Below are 25,661 nucleotides of genomic sequence, written 5' to 3' on the forward strand. Positions count from 1 at the left end.
AGGGCCATCCAGACTGAAATGCTCCCTGTTCTCTTAGCAGGCTTCTACTCATCTTTTTCTGCTCATGCTGTTTCATTTGCCTTGAACACTCACCACTCACCAGCCAGTGCCCTTCTTGGCATGACTCAATCTTCAGTCTTAGATATCACTTCCTCCAGGAAGCCTTTGTATAGCCCCAACTCTGGGTGGTTTTCCTGTGTGCCTCCCTCTACTTTCCCTGCTGGGACACATATCCACTGTAACAGAAAATATCTCCATGTGTCTATTTCTTCCACTAGACTGTAAGTTCCATGAGATGACGTCCTATTCATCAGCATTTCCTCAGCACTTATCATAGTGCCTGGCACCAAAAAGGGGTCAAAAACATTCAAACAGATGAGTGCAGGAGGCTCTTTCCATCCTTTTTAGGCTTTTAGGCTTTGCTTCCTTGTGGGAATAAAGCAAACTGGTAATTTTCATACAGATTGTAGCAACCATATACATGGGATTTTCTTGGGCAGTAACAACTTCAAATCTTTTACCCTTTTAAGCCCCCAGTTGTCAAAGTGCCATAGTGCTGCAACTTGCTACTGACTGAGTCAAATAAGAAGACAACATTACATTAAAAATACATACATGTTAGAAAAAGAAATTTGCCAGACCATGTGTCACTATTGGGTTCTGGAAAAACATGATTGCCACATATATACACAACCCCCAAACCTCCCCATATAGAAAGCTTGCCCAGAATGAAAACTCTAGATGCAGAGGAATTAAAAATTAATTCAAGGTCACCCAGTGAGTTTCTGGCAAAGCTAGAGATAGAATTCCCAGCTCTACCTGATAGAGACTTTTTCCTATACTTTTCTCTAGCATACTGTGACGTCATACTTTCTCTCACAGCCTGGTTCAATAAGGCTCTTTAATCCACTATTACAGCCAGAGTTACTGGTCAATGGAACAAGAATCAATTTGCCAAGGAAGCACCACTCTGGGTGGGTATGGAGAAGTTAAAATTCAGAAGGTGATACTTCTACCAGGGTCTTTTGAATTAATATACAGCCTGGCTCAGCTCCTCTCTGCTGAAAGAAAGAATGAGATCAAACCAGTAAGTTATATGGTTGTTTCTATGTGACCCAGAAGCCAGTGCCATGACAAATCAGCATGGAAGAAAAAGAGAGAAGCTATTTTTAAAGGGCACTGTCTTACTCAATCCTGTCCTTTTGCTCATACAGAGAGACAAAATCCCCCACACACATAGTGGGAATGGCCATAAACCTGTTTGCAGCTGATAACCTCTCTCATAGGCATATCTAATTTTTATCCCTGAACCAACAAGCACTTATCTTTGACACTCACAATCTAGCCTAAAATGTATTCATTGCTAAAGAAAGAACAGCTTGAAGCAGGAGGGTAGCAATGAAATATGGTTATCTGGGTAGAGAAAAGGCTTTTGGCTGTGATTTAAAAGATACAAGAGACTCCTAACTATGTCCTGAGCAGGAATTTATTAAATACTACTGGTGCTACTACTTTTTTCAGATTTGATTAATAACTTGATATATATAAGCATTTACTATAGTACACTGGGCTGAAAATACATAAGGAAATGCCGCTTCTACTGTAACATCGTGACACTTACCTGGAGATCATATTTTTAATATTTTCAGTAAAAACAATAATAATCCCTTTCATTTGTATAATACTTAACCATTAAAGGGCTTTCACATATATTTTCATTTTATGTTCATTCCCCTGAAATATTAGAAGGGCAAGAATGAACTCAAAGTTTACCAAGAAAGAAACGAGCCTCCAAAAAATTAAGGAGCCTGTCCAATATTCCAACTGGGCTGCAGGCTCACCATATGCCTGATTCATCGCTGTTACAATCACACTGCTTGGCAGAGTTGTTCAATGAATGATTTATAAATGATAGCTAAGGACTTAATAACAAGAAGGAAGAGACACTACACTGTAAAGACTGCCCATTACTGACTGAAACTGGGCAGTCTCAGAAGTAAACAGCACAGCCTAAAAGACTGGAATGTGTCTGGGCCAATTCGTAAAGAGCCACTGTCCCAAGCCCCTGAGTGGCCCCCTAAGGTCTAGCCTCCTCAGAGCCTCCCCCAGGAACCCCAGAGCCTGCCCATGACCCAGCACTGACAGGTGAACACCTGCCCAAGCAGAAAGCCCCGGATCCCTCACTGTGATGGGTCTGTCCTGATTGGCATGGCCCCACGCTGTTTGAATATCACTCCTGTGTTTATTACTGCACAAAATAATAATGGGTTGTTCATTTTTATAATCCCCAGTCATCAAGAAAGGGGTAGATGGTGTTCAGTATCTTCAGGTTAAAAAGAAAAAAAATTGCAGAGGTCATTTAGTTCTCTTAATATGATTGGAAGAAACCAGGGTTTGGCATTTGGAGAAGTAAGCTTTAGTGATCTGGACAAGCCATTTGGGTAAAACATTGTGTCCTTCAGAAGTGTCAAGAAATCAGGATCTTCCTATACACCAGCGGTTCTTAGAGTGTGAATGTGGATCCGCAGCACCAGCTTCAGCATCACCTGGGAATCTGTTAGAAATGCAGTTCTCAGACTCTCTTCAGGCAGGTTGAATCAGACACTCTGGGGGTAATGCCCAGCAATCTGTGGCTTAACAAGCCCTCCAGGTGATCCGGGTGCTCGCTAGCATTTGAGAACCACTGCACTAGCCAGGGGTCCCGCACCTGCCAGATATCAGAGCTACCTTGGGAGCTTGTTAAACATACAGATTAGAGACCCAGGTCCTACCTCCTACAGTTTGGCTTCAGTCAGTCTACAGGCTGGCATCACTTCTATATTGCAGAAAACTTTTAAAGTAGAGGTAAAGAATAATAGTAGTAATAATATGTTACTGTACATATTTATGCCTGTGTATTAAATACATTTTTTATTTCTTTTCTTATACTTTACTTCAGTCAAATTAGGATACTCAACTGTGATGGCCTGAAATTGGATGGACCCCAGAAAATCATGTTCTTAAAGGTAATCCATTCCTGTGGGTATAAACCTATGGTAAGTAGGGCCCTTCGATTAGGTTACTTCAGTTAAGCATGGCCCAGGGTGGGTTTTAATCCTCTTACTGGAGTTCTTTATAAACAAGATGAAGATGGAAAGAGAGAAAAAGCCACAGAAGCAAGAAGCTGAAAGCAACAAAATCTAGAAGAGAAAGGAGAGACAAGCAGATGCTGCTGTATGCCTTGCCATGTAGCAGAAGAGTCCAAGATCACCAGCAGCAAGTTTTCAGGGAGAAAGCATTGCTTGATGACGCCTTGATTTGGACATTTTTCTCAGCCGTGAAACTGCATTTAGAGAGTTCAACCATGCGCTGATAGAGGCTGGAACTTCTGAACTTGAAAGAAAAATATCAGGACGCTGCTGGGTGGTGGCTGCTTTGTGTGGGTTTCGGTATGGTCAGAAACAAAACAAGCTTTACTCTAAGTTGCCTGGTCTGAAAGCAGAAAGGGAAGGAAATGCAACCTTCCTAGAGGAAGGTTTTCTACCTACAGCTGAGAGTCAGTGTTGAAAAAGCCAAATTTTCAGCCTCCAGATAAAGTTAGTGAAAGTAAAAGTTGGAAACGTGAAGAAGATGGTGGGCCCAAGAACACTCTCACAGCGTGACAACTTTGGCGTCAAGGGCAAAGTAGCCCATGTTTCTACAGGCAGAGGCCCAGGCAGAAGACTTAAATCCAAGCACGAGGAGAAAAGCAGGGTGCCAAGGCCTTCTTCTAACAGACAAAAGCCCTCGACGCAGAGATTATCTCTCTGGCTTTGGTAATTAGCTTCTGGACTGGACCCTAGTTGGATGGGCCAGCTTCCTACTGAGCACTGGCCAGAAAAAAATGCCAATCCTAGCAAGCCTAGACTGAATGACTTCATCAGCCTAGCCAGCAGTTGGTAGCTGGCAACCTGCCTTCTCTTTACCTCTAGATATTCTGATAAAATCTACCCCCAGGCTCAGGGGACAAAGCCTGGGATAAACCTGCTGCATCCTGGTCAGACTTGAGTTTTGTCTTTTGTTTTCTCCTTTCCCTGGCCTTTGTTTTCTCCTGTAAAATAAAACAACCAGATACAGAAAACTACACACAGTGATCACTGTGGCTTGTTGGAAATCAAATCATGCTCCCCATGATTTAAAAGATGTTTAGGGAGCCGATGTGTCTCAGTGGTTGAGCACTGGTTTCCCACACATGAGGTCCTGGGTTAAATTTCCGGCCCCAGTACCTCAAAAAAATATTATGGGGCAGATGTAGCTCAGGTGATTGGGTACTCCCTCCAACATGGGAGGTTCCCGGTGCCTCCTAAAAAGGGATGAGCACACAATGAGCAGATGCCAAACACAAACAACAAAGGTAGGGCAGAAATAAATAAATAAGTAAAAATAAATCTTAAAAAAATAAAGATCATTAAAAGATGTTTAAATTTTAATCTGCTTCCCCATGGGTGTGAACCTATTTGTAAATAGGACCTTTCGAAATGTTATTAGTTAAGGTGTGGCTAAATTGAACCAGAGTAGGTCTTAATCCATATGATCAGAGGCATTAGAAAGAGGAAATTCAGAGGCAGTGAACCAGTAGACGCCAGAAGTCAGAGAGGAAATCACCAAGTGATGGAGGACAGCCTTCACCAGAATGCTACCAATGCCAGGAGAAAGCATGCCTTGATTTTGGACTTCTAGCCTCCAAACCATGATACAGTAAATGCTAGTTGTGTATGTCAACCCACGGTTTGGTATTTATCATAGCAACTCTAGCAAACTACCACTATGGCTTAATGAATTAATTATCCTAAGGAGAATCCCCTTGTGGACACGTGCTAAGCCCAACTTGCCTGCATCACAGCTAACTTGAGCCTCCCTCCTCTCTGGGCTGGTCCCACCTCTCTCTCAGAATGCCAATGGCCAGGACAGTGGCATCTGTGATAGATCACACTGCTGAGGTCAAGCCTGGCCCATCTGCAGCCATAAAGTAGATACTGGAAAACCAAAACAGTCCATTAGAATCTTTGCAACCTGTCTTAAAGTTGCATGCATAACTGGCCAGTGGGCCCTACTTTGGAGTTTATACTCCCTGGTGTGACAGAGTTGAACTCAGATATGACTTCTCTACACATGCCTCTTCTGTCCCCTATATTTGAACCTATAATTGGTGCTGGTGTTGGTAGGTGTACATCCAAAAGACTTGAATCTCTGGGCTGTCCATGTGCCAGCTGGGCCCTGAGCTTCAGCAGAGTTGCAACACCTACTCTCCAGTTCATTGGATTCACTCAGGACAAGTAATAAGAAGGTGAGGATGGACAACCACCACACCAAAGAATCGAGAAACTCTACAACTGCAAGCAAGAGACTCCCATCCATCAGCTGTATTGGACTGAATGCCCCCTCAATTAGAGATGGAGTGTGCTCACCATCCCAGAATCCTCAGGATTGGGGAATAAAATATGGACTAGAGTGGACTTACTGGTATTCTACTACAGAATTACTGTGATTCTAGCAATGGAAGAAATTATATCATTGTTGTGAAGACAGTGGCCACTGGAGGTGCTGAAGTCAGGGAGAGAGACAAAGGTGTAATATGGGGGCAATTTCAGGACTTGAAATTGTCCTGAGTGACAATGCAATGACAGATATGGATCATTATATATACGGCCATAACCTACAGAATTGAGTGGGAGAGAGTGTAAACTACAATGTAAACTATAATGTATGCTTAGTGGCAATGTTCCAAAATATGTTCATCAGTTGCAATGAATTTATCACACTAATGAAAGAAATATTTATTGTGGGGAAGGGTGGGAGGTGTAGAGAGTGGGGCATATGGGAACCCCTTGTATATTTTTTATGTAACATTTTATGTAATCTAAGTATCTTTTAAAAATAAACAGGGAAGCAGATTTGGCTCAACTGATAGAGCATCCGCCTACCACATGGGTTGAAACCCAGGGCCTCCAGACCCATGTGATGAGCTGGCCCACACGCAGTGCTGATGCGCACAAGGAGTGCCATGCCATGCAGAGGTGTCCCCTGTGCAGGAGAGCCCCACAGGCAAGGAGTATGCCCCGTAAGGAGAGCAGCTCCACATGAAAAAAGTGCAGCCTGCCCAGGAGTGGCACCACTTACACAGAGAGCTGATGCAGCAAGATAACCCAACAAAAAGGAGACTCACTTTCCCAATGCTGCTGACAAGAATACAAGTGGACACAGAAGAACACACAGCGAATGGACACAGAGAGCAGACAACTGCGGGGGAGGGGGGCGGGGGAAGGGGAGAGAAATAAATAAATCTTTAAAAATAAATAAACATTTTTAAAAAGATGCATGCATAAGATGGTCCAGTTATACTGTTTATTCACTTGCTTATTTGACAACAACAAAAACGATAAACAGCTGGTATTAATCAAAAACCTGGTAATTTGTATCCTATCTGGTTCTTCCAGAAAGTATTCATGTTTTATAGGAAGATAGATTGAGTCTTTGAGAAATTCCATAATTTTCCAAAGGTCTCATGACTAAGGTCTGGTATTTCAGGCCCAGTCTGCCTGAGGCCAAAGCTTAGATTCCTCCCAATTTGCTCCCACTGTCTTCTGGGTGTTAGGAGGTGAATTATGCACACTTGGCCCGTCCCCCCCAAAAGAAAATATATTGAAGTTCTAATCCCACATATTTCAGAAAATGAGTTTTATCTAGAAATAGGGTCACTACAGATGGAACTGGTTAAGATGAGGTCATTTGGAGTAGCATGAGCCCTTAATCCAATATGACTGGTGTCCTAAGAAGGGAGAAGAGGGACAGACAGACAGAGGGGGGAATGCCCTGTGATTACTGAGGCAGGCAGTGCTGTGAACTGCTGACCAACCACTAGAGTCGAGACACAGCAAGGAAAGATGCTCCCACATTGCCTTCAGAGGAAGAACGGCCCTGCAACACCTTCATTTCCAATTCGTGGCCTCCAGCACTATGAGACAATAAATTTCTGTTGTTTGAAGCAACTACTTTCTGGTGTTTTGTTACAATAACCCTAGGAAACAAAGACAATAAGCTAGTTCAAAAATAAGACAAAACAAATCTGATATGCCCATTTATACCTATCACCTCATCAAGTCTTCCGCATAACCCCCGCAGGCTGCACAATACACTTTTGCGCATTTCCTTCTCTCCTTTCTCTTCCAGAATGTCCTGGGCAACCATTTTAACCAGCATACAAACAACCACCCATTTTCACTGAAGAAAAGGTTGCATACTACAATTATCCCTGAGCCCAAGACCCAGTGAGGGCAGGCTGTGCAAGGGCCCCCATGGCCAAAATTTCTTCCGTATGGCATCCTGCAAGAGTAAAAACCTCAACATCCATACCCATAAGTTTCTTTTCTTTCCCAAAGACCAAAAGCAATCTAAAGGACTTCAACTCAAAGTACTTTTTTACTTGCTGAACGCTTATGATACTCAAGACACTGAAACAGGCAATGTGGACTTCCTGCCTTCCAGGACCCACATGGAACAAGAATAGAAAGCATTAAATGGCAACTATGTTTGTTCATTGTTGACTTTCTTGCTATTTCCTCCACTAGACCAAGAACTCTTGGGCATTGAGGTCATGATTTTTAATCTGTATAACCCAGTCGTAGCTTGGTGCCTGGCATATAGGAGGCCTTCAGGTAAGGTTTACTAAATGATGAATAGATGGTAGAAGAATGGATAAATTAATAATGGATGGGTGGACAGATGGCTAGATGAATGAAGGATAGAGAGATAAGCAGTGTTTTAGGACTTCGGGATAGTAAAAAATCACTGCCCGTTGGAGTACCAAGGGGGAGACAGAGCTTGAACTGGATTAATTCATAATGAAAACGGGTAAAGCCTAATGCCCAGAACTCTTCCTCTCTGAATTACTGGTTTTGCCCAGAATCAGGCTACACCTGCAGCCTATATTATTCTACCTCATACTATTTTACCTCCAAACTACCCCATCACCACCAATGCCTCTATCTAAATCTATTCATCCTTTAAAACCTAACTCAAGGGAACTGGTGAATAGATAATCAAATTGTGATATATCCATACAATAGAATACAACTCAGCAACACAAAGGAATGAAACCACCTCAACATACTACAACAAGAATAGATCTAAAAGCATTATGCTAAATGAAAGAAGCCAAACATAAAAGGCTATGAACTATATGATTCCATTTGTATGATATTATGGAAAAAGCAAAATTACAGGGGCAGAAATCGAATCTGGAAGAGGGGAAGGAGGCAAGGGAAATGATTCCAAATGGGGGCTGGGAGAACTTTCCGGATAAAGGAAGTATACTAATCTTAGTGCACACAGCTATATATGGTTGTCAAAATCATCAAGCCATACCATAAACCTAAACAAGGTAGATTTTACTGTATATAAATCATATCTGATATTTTAAAAATACGGAGAATCCTAATGAAAATAATTGACTATAGTTAAAAATATAATAATGAAAATGTTCTTTCATGATTTGTAACAAATGTGCCATATTAATGCAAGTTGTTAATAATAGAGTAGTATATGGGAACTTTATTTTATGCATGATTTTTCTGTTAAGCCATGGCTGTTCTAATAAAAAAAATAAAAAACCTAACTCAAATCCTGCTCTTAAAAGCCTACCAAGCCTCTGCATGAAGTGTCCATTTATCATCTGTAGAACTTATTAAGCAATTAATTATGCCTTGTGTTACTGTCTTGAAATATTATTTCTTTTATTTCCTTTTTCACATATTCAGGAGTTCAGGTCTTATCTCCTCAACCACACTGTAAATTCCTTGGAAGCAGGGATGGAGAGGTATCACACACCCTTTATCCACAACTATGTATCCAGGTCATTGCCTAACACATTATACTTAAGAGATATTTTTTAAAACTATTTGCTGCGTAAAAAAACATCTAAGTGAATATATTTTGTGAACTTCTTCAGGCCATAGTTGAATATGATAAAAGGCTCAAAAATGCTTTTCCCCATGAATTGCCAAAGGCAACTTTTACTTGAAGCTGCTAAGATTGTCTAAGTCAATCAGGATTTTATTTTACTCTCAGATAGATTTCTAGCTGTAGTTATCACTGACATAAGAGGCTAAAGGTTTCCACGTAAACCGAGACCAAGGTGATGAGGCCTCGCAGCAGGTGCTTAGACAGTGTGATGATATACCCACCTCCTTTCCCAATCCTATGCCCTGTGGCCCTTGCTGAAGATTACTCATTGAGTCCAGATTTTAGTATTTTGGGGAGAAAAATATGACAGAAATAATTGTCAGGCTCAACAAAATAATATTCCTGCTTCGGTATTACAAAATCCAATAATTTCTATTTGATCCTCATTCATCTAAAATGCAGGGACATCCTACTGCCAGATTTGACTGTTTTCAACTCCCGAAAATAAAATGATAGCTACTTTCCTCCCTGTATTCCCAAATGCCACCGAGGGACACTTCCTCCATTAAGTTATTGTTTGTCTTCTCCCATCCCCATTTTTTTTGTTGTTGTTTATTTTTTAGGTTTTTTTGTTTGTTTTTGGAGGTACTGGGGATCAAACCCAGGATCTTGTACATGGGAAGCAGACGTTCAGCCACTTGAGCTACATCTGCTCTGCTGCAGAACTGCAGTTGTTTCCCATTTCATAGGTCTGCCCTGACCCTTGAACTGGTGTCATGATGAATTTCTCTTAGCTTCTTTAGTGAATCTATTTTCTATCAAACAGGTGGAGTTATTTCCTTCAAACACTCTTCCCTGTGCACACCTATCCCCACACACACACTGGCCCTTTGTCCTTGGCCGGTGAACTGCCCCTAGCTTCCGGGTGAAGAGCTCTCCTGACTGGAGCCTCTCACATGCCCTGCAGCAGCTAGTTTTCCAGGGCGTTAGCCCCTTTTCACCAGGGGAACTCTTTCCTTTTTCTTTCTTCTTTTCCTCCTTCCTTCCCTCCTCTTTTTATTCTGACACAGTCAAAAAGATAAGACAACAATATCTCCACCAGAAAATAAGAAACATATTTGAAAATATGAGTTAAGAGGAAAAGGTTTTAACTTAGGTATAGAAACATATTTAAAGATTAAAGAAAAGAAAGAATTAAACATTTCTCATTTGCAAACATTCTCAGGAGCACAAAGTTATCATCAAGAGTTCTAGGAAACTATAGCACCAAATAATTTTTCAGTGACCTTATTGGTTCTGTTTTTCTAGAGGTGGCCTGAGGTAAGTTGGCAAAGGGGAGATGTATTTACACCCATTTTAGAAACTAATGAAGTACCTGAGGTAGTGAAGTTGCCAAGCAACTGAGGCAGGACCAGCATGAAACAGTTTCTGTTAGATAAACCCTTTCAAGTGCTTGGCCCAACATGTTTTTCTCCACCCTCTAGGGCAGGGGTTCTTAGCATGGGGTCAGTGAGCTTGAACTGAAATTCAAAAAAACATTATTCTTGTGGGGACGTGTTGGTGCGTGTTGATACATTTATTAAAAAATACACAGCATAGTGTGGATGTAGGAAGGGGTCTGTGGTTTTCACCTGACTAGCAAAGGGGTCCGTGGAACAGAAAAGGTTAAGAATCCCTGCTCTAGGGTTTACCTTCCTGGAGAGGAAAAGTGCTACTGACACAAACCAAGACATGAAGCCAACTCACAGCCCATTTCACAGCAACCTCAAAGGGCGGAAGCAAGCTTTCAGAAATGAATGGGTACGTACCAACGAGAGGAAAGAAAAGTTGAAGGAGCAGAAAGGACAGGCCCAACTAGACCCCACCACTTCTGAAAGAGCCCAATGGTTCCCATGACTTATGCCATTTTAATTTTGCTCAGATATGCACATGAGGTTCAGGACTTGGCGCAGCCGCCCAGGGAAGTCCTCGACAGCTTTCTGGGTAGGGCCACCTCAGCACATGCTGTCAGACTCTCTAGTGCCTGATTCCTGAGCACTGGATGTCCCTGTTTTCTTCAAGAAGGAGGGAGGGGGTTTATACCCATAACAGTCCAGAGAGACAGTGATTTCATCCTGTATTCTCAGGATCCGCTAAAGAGGCAGAATATCCCTGAAAGAAGCACTCTGTGGGGAAATCAAAGTAGGAAAAAAAGAAGACACCACGAAATTGTTTCAGAATCTGGAGTTAATGTGGCGGTTACTTCTTTCATCTTTAATGATCAGAGGAAAGGACAATTTGGAATCCAAGAGGGGAAAAAAAGCTAGCCCTATCGATTAGTGTCAAACCACCCCATGGCTTAGCATATTTTGTTAAAGAAGTGCAAGCTTGCAATTGGTGCCAGCTCCAGCTGCCCCACAGATACACCTTTCAGTGATTGGAAGGGGGTGGGTATGGGGGAGACAGAAGGCTTCACAGAACCGCTGTGCTCCTTTGAATTTACCAACGTAACCATGTATAGAACCGCTTCTTCACACAGAGGCAAATTCTCTCATCCCTTCACTGACGTGAGCAGAACTTTGTAATACAGCGTAACGTAATGAAAAGTCATTAGATTTCCCAAAGAAACTGGTATCCACATAGAGAGAGTTCACATTATATGAAGAATAGTCAACTACCTAGTCATAAACAAAATAAAATGGAGGCAGATCAGGGAGGTATATCCCCAGTGTTTAATTCTTAAACTAATCACAATATCTTAACATGGTCATGGTCTGAATTATTAATTTTATTGGAACAATAAGTAACACTTTCTGAATTTCAGGTAGTCTTACATGCTTCATCTATGCTATCCTGTTTAAGTCTCTCAATAATCCCGTGAGATAGATACTATCACCACCTGCATTTTACAGATGAGGAAACTGTGGTTGAGAGAATTAAGACACTTCCCCCTGACCCCTAGCTAGTAAGGGTCAGCATCAAAACTCAAAAGGAGGTCTGACTAGAAGTCATCTGGGTTAAACCCAAAGGCTGCCTTCAGCCTAAACTACAGCACAAATCACAGGAAAATACAGTCATTTGGTTGGCTTCCCTCCTTGGTCAGCATGCACACATTAAGGGAAAGAAAGGGAAGAGCCAGGCAAACTCGTTCACCCCAGCCCCATTCCCAACCCCTCACACCGCTGATGAGGTTAAAAGCAGTAAAACACCTGCTCACTGAGGACAGGGTGGACTGTCCCTGCACCTTTTCTTTGCCTCCTCCAGGGAATCTCAGCAGGAAAAAAAAAAATGAATTCTGGAATCACAGGTATGAAAGGTACATGAACACCATGAAAAAGAGATTCAAATAAGAAAGTAGTCAGGAAAAGACTTTAAAAGGAGAACAATTAATATCCCCTGGGAAATATGAGTGAGGATTCAATATATGAAGGAATACTAGACTGTTATGAAAGAAAAAAAAAAAAGAATCAATTGGAGATCTTAGAAATAAAAAATAGATGTTGAGTAAAAATTCAGTAGATTTACTAAAAACCAGGGGTGGGGAAGTACTGAAGAATGAATTACCATATTGGAAAATAATGTGAAGCAATTCTCCCAAAATGGAGCATAAAGAGATTAAAAGTATAAGAGGAAAGTTATGAAAGCTGGGAAGAAATAAAGAAGGGCCTACAGTAATCGAATTGTAGTTGCAAGACAAACTGGAGATGACCAGGGTAAGATTTGAGAATTTTCCCAAAAAAGAAAGACACAATCCTCAACTTGAAAGAGATTTGGTAACTAACAGAAAAAAAGAAAAATACTTAGACCAACAGTGAAAATTCAGTGCTGCTATCAGCCTAATGGTGTTTGAAAACCATCTCCTTGGATTTTTCTTTTGTATTTACTTCCTCCTCTCTTCTAGGACACTTATTTGAGAAAGTGACAGATTATGGAGAACATGTAACATTTTAAAAACATGTTGCTTTAAAAAAAAAAAGAACAGTTTAAGTCCAATCACCAACTGGCTTCTGGGAAGAGAAAACTGTTCCTCAGGTGCCCACTGGTTTTTTAATAGGGTTATTCTATGGGCTGCTAAGAATTGCCAGCTGTTCTCCCTAGACTGTGCAGTACATGGTCAAAAATTCATTTAATCATAAAGTGTGGGTATATGATATCTGAAGATCCTTTCTTCAGATATTTACTGATTATGTCAGGCAATAGTCAAAGACTCAGGCAACTAGATTTTATTAAAGATTTGGTTCAAATAAATACAATAGAATTTCACTGTACCATGAGCCAGTTTATTTTCAAAATGAATTTAAGGTGGGTATCTTAGATCATGCCCAAGGGAGATTTTTACTCATTGTAAGAAGAAGAAGAAATAACACAGAAAAGAATATCAGAGTAGCCCAAGATCCAATGCTAGTCCTAATGTCATTATCCCTGAAACCTCAGATAAGTTAACCTTCTCAGCCTTGGTCTCCTCATCTAGAAATGAGAAAACTGGATCATCAGATCATTATATTTCCAAAAGTCTGAAATTTCATAAAGTCAAGCAAAAATGTTTGAATTAGACCTACTAATGTTGTCCAAAACAAATGTACTGTAGGCCACATGTAAAACTTTCAATTTTTAGTAGCCACACTAAGAAAATTAAAAGAAACACAGAAATTAATTTTAACAATATATTGCAACCTGACATATCCAAAATATTATCATATATAATGAACATAAAAACATGATTAATAAGGTATTTTACCTTTTTGTCATATTAAGTCTTCAAATTCCAGTGTGTTTTTCCACATACAGCTCAGCCCAATTCTGACTAACGACTTTCCAAGCGCTCAGCAGCTAGTGGCCACCATATCGGGAAAAGTCACCTTCAACTTTGATAATCTCTGAGTCTGAAGGATTGCCTATTCTGCAAAGTATCTTGAATTCTCTTAAGGACAAACACCAGAGGGGCAAGTTAGAAACATAACTTTTCTACTTATATGTGACCAAGAAAGACTTCTCCCTCATCTCCCATCTTCCAGATTCTGTCTCCAAGGTCTGTTGATTCCAAATCAACAGTGTTTCCCACAGTCATGCTCTCTTCATTCCTGAGGGTACCCTGGTTCAGGTCCTAATTATCTTTCACCTAAAGTATTATAAAAGCTCCTTCCTAACCTTATCTCCAAAACCTTGCTTTTCCAACCAATCCTCCTTACTGCTTCCACTAACTTTGCTTAAAAATAGTGCAGGGGAGCAGATGTAGTTGAGTGCCTGCTTCCCATGTATGAGGTCCAGGCTCAATCCCCAGCACCTCCCAAAAACAAAACAAACAAGAAAATCAACTCTCACTGGGGAGCAGATGTAGCTTAGTGACTGAGTGCCTGCTTCCCATGGATGAGGTCCTAGGTTCAATTCCTGGTGCCTCCTAAAAAAAAAAACAGATGCAGACCTTTCTCAGAAAGGTTAAATAATATATCCAAGGTCACAAAACTAGCAAGAGGCCAAGTCAGAATGCCAACCAGCTCTGATTCCAAGGCTCATGCACTTCCTGTTACTCTGAGGCCTGTGCAACCTCCGGGAATGAGGCTGAGCTGACTTTCAAGCATTTGAGTTTGAGGTGCCAATGGGACATAGAGCTGGAAACAGCCAGCCATTAATTTGAGCACAAAAAAGAAATTAGCAGGAGAAGAAAGACAAATCACAAAAAAAAAAGGTAAGAAACAGGAATAGCTGCAATCAAATATATCATAACATATAAATTCATCACATGCAATACTAAACAAAGATTTCAAAAGGATATTTAACACAATACAATTTTAAGTTTAAACATTTTCAAAATAAAAAAATAGTATTCCGTAGATAGCCAGTGTCTAAAACAGGGGTTCTTAACAAGGGGCCCCTGAACATGAACTGAAATTCAAAAAAGCATTATTCTTGTGGGGATGCGATGGTGTGGGTGTGATGTAGTTATTAAATAACACACAGTCGAGTGTGGACTTAGTAAGGGGTCCGTGGTTTTTACCCAACTGGCAAAGGGGTCCGTGGAACAAAAAAGCTTGAAGTGATGGCTACGAGAGTAATGTCAGACAAGGAGCTGGGGAACTGGGGTGTAGAGCACAAACCCAGGTGGCAAAGGTCACGGAGGAAGGGTGGTGAGGAAGCAGAGGATGCGCGAGACAGGCAGCTTGATCCCGGAAGGGTAAGAGGAGATCAGTTGTTTACTAGGTAGCTGGATGAAGGGGAGACTGTTCAGGGGAGGGAAGCCAGGGACACAGAGTGCGTGGAAGTGGAAGGAGCTAGTGGAAATGGGGAGCTAAGAGCAGCTACAGAGCAGCACTGCCCAGTGGAAATATAGTGTGAACTACAAACACAAACCGCACGTGTCACTTGAAATGATTTAGTGGCTATATTTTAAGTTAAAAAACAGGTGAAGTTAATCTTAACGATGTATTTTATTTAACCCAAATATCCAACACATTCACATTTAAACACGTGACAAAAAGAAAAAGAAACATCTTTTCTCTTCGTTACTTTTCCACATTGTCTTCCAAATCTGGAGTGTATTTTACACTGCACACGCATTTCAGTTTGGACTTAGACATGTTTCAAATGTTCAGGAGTCGCATGCAGCTGAGTATTGCTGGGCGTAAATAGAGAGACGAGAATAACTGAAAGAGGATGTCCTGTAGGCATGCACAGTCTGCGTGATGGGATCAAAGGCACCAGTAATGGGATTAACCTTGGGAAGAAGAGCCCCTCTTCCTGAGACAGGAAGAAAAAGGTAGGGGGAGCGGATGTGGCTCAAGCGATAGAGCTTCCACCTACCATATGGGAGGACCTGGCTTCGATCCCTGAGGCCTCCTAGTGAAAAAGAAAAAGAGAAAGCGTGCCTGCATGGCCAGCCAGTCCCCACGCGAGTGTCCTTGTGGTGAGCCAGTGCCCCGCACAAGTGAGTCACGCAGGAAGATGATGACACATCAAAAGAGAGACACAGGGAGAGTCAAGGTGAAACACAGCAGAAACCAGGAACTGAGCTGGTGCAGTTAACAGGGAACCTCTCTACACATCAGAGTCTCCTGGATGGAATCCCAGTGAATCCCAGAGGAGAGAAAAGGAAAAGAGAAGACAACACAGACAGCAAAAACAGCAGGGCAGGAGGAGGGGAAGGGGGATAAATAAATAAATCTTTTTTTAAAAAAAGGAAAGAAAAAGGTGGGATGAGAGCGAGGAGAAGGTGGGGAGGAGCATGATGGATGGACAGAGGAAGGGAAATTGTATCCTCAGTTTCCGCTAAAGAAATCTGGAGGCAGTCACCAGCTGTGAGTGAGGAGTTGAAAGAGCTTGAAGAGAATCTAAAAGGTTTGGAGTTGCCTTCCTGGGTGTCTTGCTGGCCCTACCTGTTTAATCCAGTTGCCTGTTCCCTTGCCAGATGGCCAGCACCAGTAAGAACGGCCACTTGGCTACCTGGCTAGTCATTGCCTGGTTCCTTCCTGGTTGTTTCTCTTTCTTTCTTGTTTCCTTTCCCCAGCTCCTGCACCCCAACCAATGCTCCCATCTTTTCTCCTATAGCTCCTTTTTTTTTTTTTTTTTGAAGATTTATTTATTTTATTTCTCTCTCCTCCCCTCACCCCAGTTGTCTGTTCTCTGTGTCTATTGGCTGCATGTTCTTCTTTTGTCCACTTCCATTCCTGGGCAGGCTGAACTTTCTTTCGCTCTGGGCGGCTCTCCCTACGGGGTGCACTCCTTGCTCGTGGGGCTCCCCTACACAGGGGACACCCCTGTGTGGCAGGGCACTCCTTGCATGCATCAGCGCTGCACATGGGCCAGCTGCACATGGGTCAAGGAGGCCCGGGGTTTGAACCGCAGACCTCCCATGTGGTAGACAGACGCCCTAACCACTGGGCCAAGTCCACTTCCCGCCTATAGCTCCTTGACTTACAATCTTGTGCCAGCATTCACCCAGTTTATCCTTACTTGAGAACCCTTCTAGTTGTCAGTCTCCATTGTTAGCTTCTCTTCCAGAAAATCTGCCCCAACCCTACCGTCAGAAAACCAGGCAGTGGAAGAATTAAGTAATGAACTTACACTGGGTAATGCCTGTTTCTATGTCTATTTCTATTATTCTCTCCAGCACAAATGAACAGCGTGGGTAAGTTTCAGAAGAGGCACGGAGCAGGGGATACAACAGAAATGGCACACCGTCTTACAAGTTCAGCCATGTGGCCAGGTGACACTCAGCTGATGGAGACTCTGAGATTTCAGAGGACAGGAGACTGTCTGGTTTGTCTGCTGGATACACAGTAACTATCTCTATCTCTTTGGAGAGCTTAAAGATAGGAATTCTGTTGTTTTTTAACCAAAGTCATGTTCCATCAATACATTAGAATAAACAAAACAAAAAGAATGGAAAAGAGCCTTAAATAAGGATAATCATCACGTGGCTAAAAATAGTTGACAAGAGGCCATAGGCCGTCGAATGCTACCCTGAGTATATCAGGCAGTGCACTGCTCTCCCCCTTTGAATAAGAATAAACTTCCCCCCTGATACTAAGGTGTCATTTCAGTACCATTGGAAAAAGCAACTGCCTTTGAACTTCATCTCTGGAATGAGATTCCAAATGTCACAAGAGAGAAATACCTACTCTATGTGGTCGGATACTTAGCCTAGTTTCCTAAGTAATCAGTCTCAGTAATGTGCTTAAAATATTTACAGTAATCCCAGAATCCTCCGTGGTACCCACGGCTCACATAGTATTTCTAGAGAGAGAAAAGGAAGAAGGAACACCCAAAGGCTCCATGCAAAAGCTGAAAAGAACATTTGTTTATTACTTGGCCTAGCACAAGAGTGGAAAACTTGCTTCCAAATGCATACTCTCTAAATCATAGTTAAGCCAGATTACATCACTTTTTAAGATGAAATACGATGCCATCTCAGATGACGATGCTTGCAGAGAGGCAGTGGAGGGAAAAGATGAACTATGAGAGCAAGAGACGTGCATCCCAAAAGCCCTATATTTATGTATTAATAACGTTGACATCCTGAACCCTCCATAGTGACCATAGTGATTTCTGAGTGAATAAACGGAGACGAGCCCTCCCATAGACACACCTGGGTGGACAGGTGCAGGCCGCCCCGCAGGTGTGACCGCCTCTCTCAGTGCTGTCAGGATGCCTGCAGGCCACTTTCATATTCAACTAACCACCCCACTTCACCCTGCTCTGACCACAGGAAGGCCTTCCCCGGCCCTGGGCCCGGTCCCCTCTGGGCGTCCGCCCTTGGTGATGATGGGGAAAGCTTCCAGGGTGCGGCAGTGAGCTCACTTTCATTTTTATCCTCTCTTAATAGTTGCTAGCATTCGCTCTGAGCACTCTGCCAGGTCTTAATGGATGTAAATAACATCTCGTATCCAGTGTGGTCCTGATCAGACGTTATTCTTAGTGATCAGAAGTTATTCCTAGTAAACGTAACCCTCCATGGAGGAAAGGCAGAGGCCCGTCTTTAAAGGCATCCTGCACATCTGGCCGTACATGTTTGAAAAATTGTAAGGCAGTGATTTCAGTTTAGTCCGTTTGTCTAGCTGGCACCTCTGTGAGATGAGGGTTCAAGACAAAACCGTTGTAAAATCAATCAATAAGGAAACACCTGCAGCCGGTGATGGCTGGCCACGGTAGGACGGAAGATGGCCTCAGAGGCAGGGGTGCTCTTAGCAGAAGGCACTGGAAGGCGAGCACTGACGGTAGGCAGAGGGCTTGGCGAGCAGGCTCTATACCTGGAATCACACACGCCTGGATTCAAATTCTCCAATAATGGCCCGATGTCATCATCTGGTTAGACCTCGCATCCTTAGATGGAGGGAAAATACTGACAAGTGAAGTTTTGCCTATTCTGTGGTCACATGGGGTAAATCTCTAGATGGAGGAGTTTGCCTTGTGCGATGATAGGGCAGCAAGAGAGAAAGAGGATATATTGTCAGTATAAGCTTGGTTACCAAACTAGTTCTCCTAATGTATCATGTAACTAACGTGTACTTTTATATACATTATGTATAAACATGTATGTACAGACATATATGATATACATTATATACTTAATCACCATGGCAACCCCATGAGGTGCAAACTATTTCTTTTCAACCTCATCATAGAAGTAAACTGTGTAATGTCATAAAGGTAAGAAATGACAGTGTCAGAGTTTGAACCCAATTCTAACCCCTATATGACTGCCTCTAAAAAACTACCAACATAATGAGACCGTTAGCCCACGTCCAAAATTAATCTATAACAGAGCTGAGCCAAACCTCTACTTGTCCAGTACCCACAGGATAGATGTCACAGAACATGAAAACAAGGAAATTAGACCCGTTTCTTTATTTCCCACTGAGGGACAAGAAACAATATAGAATGAGGTTGGATATAGCAGGGAGCACGCTGGGCTGGGGATTAGCTGGTCCTGCAGGAAATGAACCAGCAAGAAATAATTTAACGTCGCTGAGTTTGCTTTTCTCATCTGTGAAATGCGGGGATTAAACTTCGCCTGAGGTCTCTTCCAGATCTCACGTTCCAACACACGACTTGCAGCTGCCCTAATTCTTCCCCCTTGAAACCTGGGAGGTCGTTATGTGAAGACTGGGTCCATGCGGGAAACCATGAAAAACAAAACAAAACAGAAAACCAACTTTGATGGCCAGGAGAGGGTATGAGAGATGGGTGGTCAGGGTTTCCAGGACTCCCCAGACAGTTTCCGGAAGATCTGTAGTCTTCCGGGTTCTGTATTTGATCAGTACACTTGCTGCCTGCCTGCTTTTTATTGCTATCACTTTGTCATTTCATCAAACCGAGAAATTCAATAATAGAGGGCGGAAGCCTCAGCCCCAGATAACGTGATGCCATAGTCCACAGAACACCACCCCCACTTCCTTGCAGCCCCCACCACTCCCCCTCCCCACGCACTCACGCACACACTCGCCCGCTAACTCCCCTACTCATCCAGGGGCACAGTCTCTGAGTGTTCCCTGAAGTCAGGTACATTTAACCTAATTTTACTCATGCTTGCCTTGGGACAGGGCACAGAACGCTCAGTAAAAACATCAGTAAAATCAAAATGTCTTATCATGTACAATTCAAACTATAACAATGTACCTGAATGACTGCCACCCACACAACTTTAATAGTTAAAAAAAATAAGCACAACTGAAACTTCTAGAAGCTTTTTATAGAGCAATTCCTAATTTTTTAAAAGTAATTCCCTGAAGTGGGGATCAGAAAGTTCAGCGCACTTATCCCATGTATTGTGATCGACAGGGAGAGCACAACGTCCATAGAGCTCATCTGCCATGTCACTGCTGTGTCCCAGCACCTGGAATAGTGCCTGCCATATAGGAGTCGTTCCATATATATGTTAAACCCATGGCTATGTTTCTACACTGTCCCCTTTATTAGAGTAAAAAGCTCCATGCTGAGCCAACTGTAAGCTCCCTGAGGAGAGTGGGACCTGCTCTTGTTAGTCTTTGTGTTCCCATCACCTGACATATTGGCACTCGATACGTCTTTGGAGAAGAATAGAACGAACAAAAGTACAACCGAATATCCAGAAGATTGAGTCAAAGATGTCTCATAGGCAAGAAATAATAGTCCCAGAATTATTTTACCAAGTTCAGCACCTAATCTTGAAGTAGGCTGTGATCTGTGATGATCCTTTCACTAATAGTTTGAAAATGCACACGTCTTGGCTTAATATTTTTATGGGAGTACAAGTTTGAATTCCACCCCACTACAGACCCTACCAAGATGCATCAAGCAAGAGGTATTGTGCCAAGCACAAAGAGTTAAGAGCTCTTGACTCTGCTGTGCTTTAGAAATAATTGGTGTGCAATTTTATTGTTCTGAGGGAGCAGGCTACCAGGGAAATTAAAATAAAATAGTTCAAAAGTCTTCAATGAGAGTAAATTAGGAGATGGGAAACAAGGGATCGAATAATTATATTCTCTTTGATGAACACTTAATCCAGTTTACTTTTTTAAAATTAAACTTCTTATTTTGACATCGTTGTAGATTCACATGCAGTTATGAAATAATAGACAGATCCTATGTACCTTTACCCAATTTCCCCAGTGGTAACATCTTGAAAAACTATGGTACAAGATCAACAGTTAACTGACATTGATACAGTCCAGATACAGAGCAATTCCATCACCATGAGAAGCCTTCCTAGTGCCCTTTTAGAGCCATGCTCACCTTCCTCCCCACATGCCCCTTTTCAGGAATGTTACATAAATGGAGTTGGACAGCATGTAACCTTTAGGACTGGCTATTTTCACTTAGCACAATCCCCTGGAGGTTCAAACAAGTGGTTGTATGTAGTACACATTTATTCCTTTTTATCGTTGTGTAATATTCCATCATCTGGGTGCACCACAGTTTGTATAATTATTCTTCAGTTGAAGGACATCTAGTTTGGAGCTATATGAATGAAATCCCTCTTCAGGTTTTTGTGTGAGCATAAATTTCCATTTCTCTGGGAATAATGCTCAAGAGTACAATTGCTGGGCCACAGGGTATCTGCACATTTAGGTTTTTTAAGAAATTGCCAAACTCTTTTCCAGAGCAGCTGTACCATTTTACAGTCCCACCAGCAATGTCTAAGTAATCCAGTTTCTCTGCATCCTTGTCAGCATTTGGTGTTGTCTTAAGATGCACAAATAGATTATTGTAAGATGCACGACAAATATACCTCTGCTCTTAATGAAGCATTGGGCAAGAATAGAAGAGTACTTCCTCAGTGCAATACAGAAGAGCTACCAAAACCCAGTAGCAAAAGTCTGGTAGATTACCTTTAAGGTTCTAGGAGCAAAACAAGAATGGAACTTATGGTCAATGTTTTCTTGCCGGTACTAGCAAATAAATTTTTTTAAATAAATGTTATAACAGTGATAAAGGAAGAAATCATATCATCATTTGCCAATAAATACATTGCCTGTACACAAATAGCAAGAGAATTCATAGGTTATCAGATTTCACAACATAGTTCCCCAGGGTGCTAGATACGAGATCAATATAAAAACCAACTGCTTGCCTTCATTGCAGCAACAACAAACTAAAAATGTAAATGTGAAATGATCTCATTCATAATAGCAACAAAAATATCTTGGAATAAATCTTTTAAAATGCATGGAAACGTCATAGAGAAAATTTTAACACTTAAAGGGCATAAAAGAAGACATATATAAATGACAAGATGGACCGTGTTGTGGTTAAAAGGCTCAATATAGTAAACATGTCTGTTCTCTCCAAACTAATGGATAAACAGAATGCAAATCAAATGTTAAAAATCCTTACCCAGTGTTTTGTTTTTGTTTTTTCAGATAAATCTCTTTTCAAATACATAGGGGGAAAGCTGACCCATTTTTGAGGAAGGGATGAAGAAGTAGCCCAAAGCCCTGAGTTCTAGTTCAGCCAAGGGCATTGCCCCTCCCTCCCCACCTCCAATCTCTATCACCTGGACAGGAGAGGAGGTTCAAAGCTCAGGACCCTCCTGGCAGAACCTCCTAGCATCCAGCACCCCCCTTCCTTCCCCTGCAACACCCACAGGCTCAGGACCCCAATCTGCCTTGATCATCATGAAAGCTAATCCCATCAGGCTCTTCCCCAAATTTCCATGAGTCACTCCAAAGAGCACACACTCTCCAGGTCCTGTCTCATCCCCGTCTTATCATGTATAGACACTAGTTAGACCCTCTTTCTTAAAAATAAAAAAAAATAAAAAATCACGAAACCTCCCTTGTCTTTGGGGACTTGCTGATCCCCTCTGTCCTCCATCTCCAACTGCTCCTAGACTTCTTGTCCTACCTGCTCTGCCCTGCTGCTTCCCCTCCTCACGGTGGTTCTGAAATCCCTGCCTGTCCCGAAAAACCACCTTACTTTGAAGCTCATGCCATCAGACTGCACCACTTTAATATGTGTGTTAAAATAAAACACCACCAAACAATCTCTCTGGAACTCATATCCTCCTCCAGCTAATACACAATTTGTTTCTTCCCACTTTTCTGCAAAAGTCTCCCTAAGACATTTTCTGCACTTGCTTTTCCCATTTCTTTCCCCTTAGTCTCTCTTGAACCTGTTTCTCGGGCATTCTTCCCCATGATTACACAAAAACAGCTCTTTCAAGGTCATCAATGACCTCCACGGCAAGGCATCAAGAGCTCAGTGCCCAGGTCTCATCTTTCTTGAGCTGCCCGCAGCATTTGGCACAGCTGATCCCTCCCCGTTTGCTGAACATTTGTGCCCCTTGGCGCCACGCACCACCCTCTGGGGCTTCCTCCGACCTCACTGGGCATCGTCTCGGTCCCTTTTGCTGTCCCCCTCATTTCCCTGACCTCTAGATGTTGGAGTACCCAGCATTCCCTCCTAGGACCCCTGTTTTTGTGGTTATGTCTCTACACACTGACAATGAGGACAGGCCCCATGAAAAGAAAATGAGGCCCCTAGTTCAAAATCAGGCATCTCCAGCCGGCAACAGCAGAGCATTAAAGCTCCTTGCAGGGCCTTGGCCACTGCCCAGATCTCCCCCTCCCCTTTCCCCTCCCCCTCCCCTTTCCCCTCCCCCTCCCCTTTCCCCTCTTCCCCTCCCTCTCCCTTTCTCTCTCTCTCACGTCTGGCCTAGGACCCAGCTCTCTACTCAACCCCCCTGGCTCTCGAGTAGGCGCCTCCAAACCAAATTCCTGATGTCCCCCAAAGAAAACCCTGTCCTTTCTGCAGTTTTCCCGTCTCAGTTAACGAGCCGTTTGCCCAGTCTCTGGGAGGAGAAACCTTGGAGCTCTCTGTGAGTCTGCTCTTGACTTTCACCAGCTGCCAGGTGGTGAGCCAGTGCTGCCGGCTCCATCTCAGACCCTGGCGGCGCCGTGCCCACGTCTCCCCGCCCTGGCTCCGCCAACATCTCTCCCCTCGATTCTCGCCGTCGCGCCCACTGGCTTCCCTGCCTCCGTCCTTCTCAACCCTCCATCCTCCCGGGTCCTTTAAAATCGAAATTTTCAAGATGAATTTTGAGGGTGCCCTGAGAGCAGAAACACTGCTCTAAACTGCCTGCACCTGGTTTCCTTCCCACATTGCTCAACCACAGCAAACCACAGCCTTATTCTTATGTGCCTATTTGAGAGAGGGAGATTTCAAGTGACCCCAGCTCCGCCCTGCAAACGCCGTACCTTCCTCACAACAAAGATCTACGTATAAATTGCAGGGAGTCCTTTGAAGCCCAGAGCCACAACATTTTGGGTTCTAAGTATGTTTTTTTTTTTTTAATATAACCAACAAAACGCAGGCGGCGCAGGCTCTGAACGGCCGGCGGTGCCGTCTCACGCGCTGGAGTGAACCGCCTTAAGCACTGCAGCGCCCGGTGCCCGCAGGCTGGGGGCCTGGGCCTGCCGACGGCGTCTGGGGTGGCTGCGCGTGGCCTCGGGCTCGTGGGGCGCTGCAATGCGCGCGTGGGAACCGAGGACCCCAAATGGGCCAGGCCCCTCGCGCGTCTCTGGCTTCCTCCGAGCACTGCGGGAGTCCCCGCCACGCACCGCCCGCCTGCCAAGCGGAGCGAGGTGTGCTCCGCGCCCACCACACGGCGCCACGCGGGGGGCGCCGTGGGGACTCGGTCCTGAGTGGGTCGCATCAACCGCTGCCTATCCCCCGTAGCGGTGCACGGGCACGAGCGCGCTCACACGCGCGCGCACACCCACACAAACATGCACACGCACGGTCTGCGCCCCCAGCCCCCTCGCCCGGGACTTGGAGCCCTGCTGACACCCAGGGAGCCGTGGCGCCCGGGGAGGGCGGGGGAGGGCGGGGTGTCAGGTAACGCGGGGAGCCCCCGCCCACCGCGCCGGGCGCGGACCCCCCGGGCCGCCCCGCCCCGCACACCGGCCCGCTCACCCACGGCCGAGCGGATCTTCGCCCTCCGCGGCAGGGACATCTTCCGAGCCCGCTCCGGGCCCGGCGGGCTCAGCATCGCGCCCGCTGCCCGAGCTCCGCCACCCGGGCCGAGCGCAGCGGCTGCAGCCCGCGGGGTCATGGGCCGCCGCGCCTCTGCGCGCTGCGGGGCCGGGCCCGGAGCGCCCGCCCGAGGCTGCGCGGTCCCCGCCGCAGCGCCGGTGCCGCAGCGCCGCCGACGCCAGCGCGGCGGGCACAGCGGGCGGCGGAGGAGGGCGCGGCGGGGGAGGCCGGGAAGCGTCTGGAACGGGAAGCGGGACACAGGACTGTGTGGCGGCGGCGAAGGCGGCGGGGTGGGGTAGCTGGGGCAAGTGGATCGGGGCTTAGGGGCTCTTCTGGGAGACGGGCGCCCCTCGGTGGCCCGTTTTCTGCTTGTCTGTCTGCTACCTATCTCCTTGCCTGTCCCTTGTCCTTGTTCAGTGTGAGGGACCGTGTCTCACCCCTAACTTCGCTTTGAGAGTCCCCCAGTTGCCCCTTCCGTTTCACCTTCAGGTTTGCCCTTTCTCTTCTCCCATGAGTGGACTGCGGTTCTCGGTGGGAACAGGGATTTCCAGGGTGTGCGATGTGTCCCAGGCTCTGTGGAGTCGGGCATTTGGGGAAACCCTGGGCCTCCAGGTCCCCAGCCCGCCTGCGGCTGCCTCAGCCCATCCACGCTCCGGCCCGCTTAGAATCGCAGCTAGTGGAATGTTAAAGCTGTAAGAATGCAATTGTGGGAAGGTTCTTTGGTAACTATGCGGGGGGGAGGGGTGGGAATATGTGGGTAAGGGTGCACCCGAGACGTGCCCCTGTGGAATACAGGGTGTGTTCATGTGGTCACT

General features: G+C 44.3%; 1 protein-coding gene across 2 annotated transcripts in view; it reads right to left on the bottom strand.

The window, feature by feature from the left end:
- The window catches only part of LOC101445555 (phospholipid-transporting ATPase IB), a 675,309-nt gene extending 650,332 nt beyond the window's left edge, over window positions 1–24,977 (bottom strand). For both annotated transcript variants that reach the window (XM_058277045.2, XM_071208176.1), the window contains exon 1: window positions 24,787–24,977. In XM_058277045.2, coding sequence (XP_058133028.1) covers window positions 24,787–24,925 — 139 coding nt within the window. In that variant the 5' untranslated portion in view covers window positions 24,926–24,977. The remainder of the gene's footprint in view (window positions 1–24,786) is intronic.
- Window positions 24,978–25,661: the final 684 nt, after the last annotated feature.

The sequence above is a fragment of the Dasypus novemcinctus genome, chromosome 15, assembly GCF_030445035.2.
Source record: "Dasypus novemcinctus isolate mDasNov1 chromosome 15, mDasNov1.1.hap2, whole genome shotgun sequence".
Classification (NCBI taxonomy): Eukaryota; Metazoa; Chordata; class Mammalia; order Cingulata; family Dasypodidae; genus Dasypus; species Dasypus novemcinctus.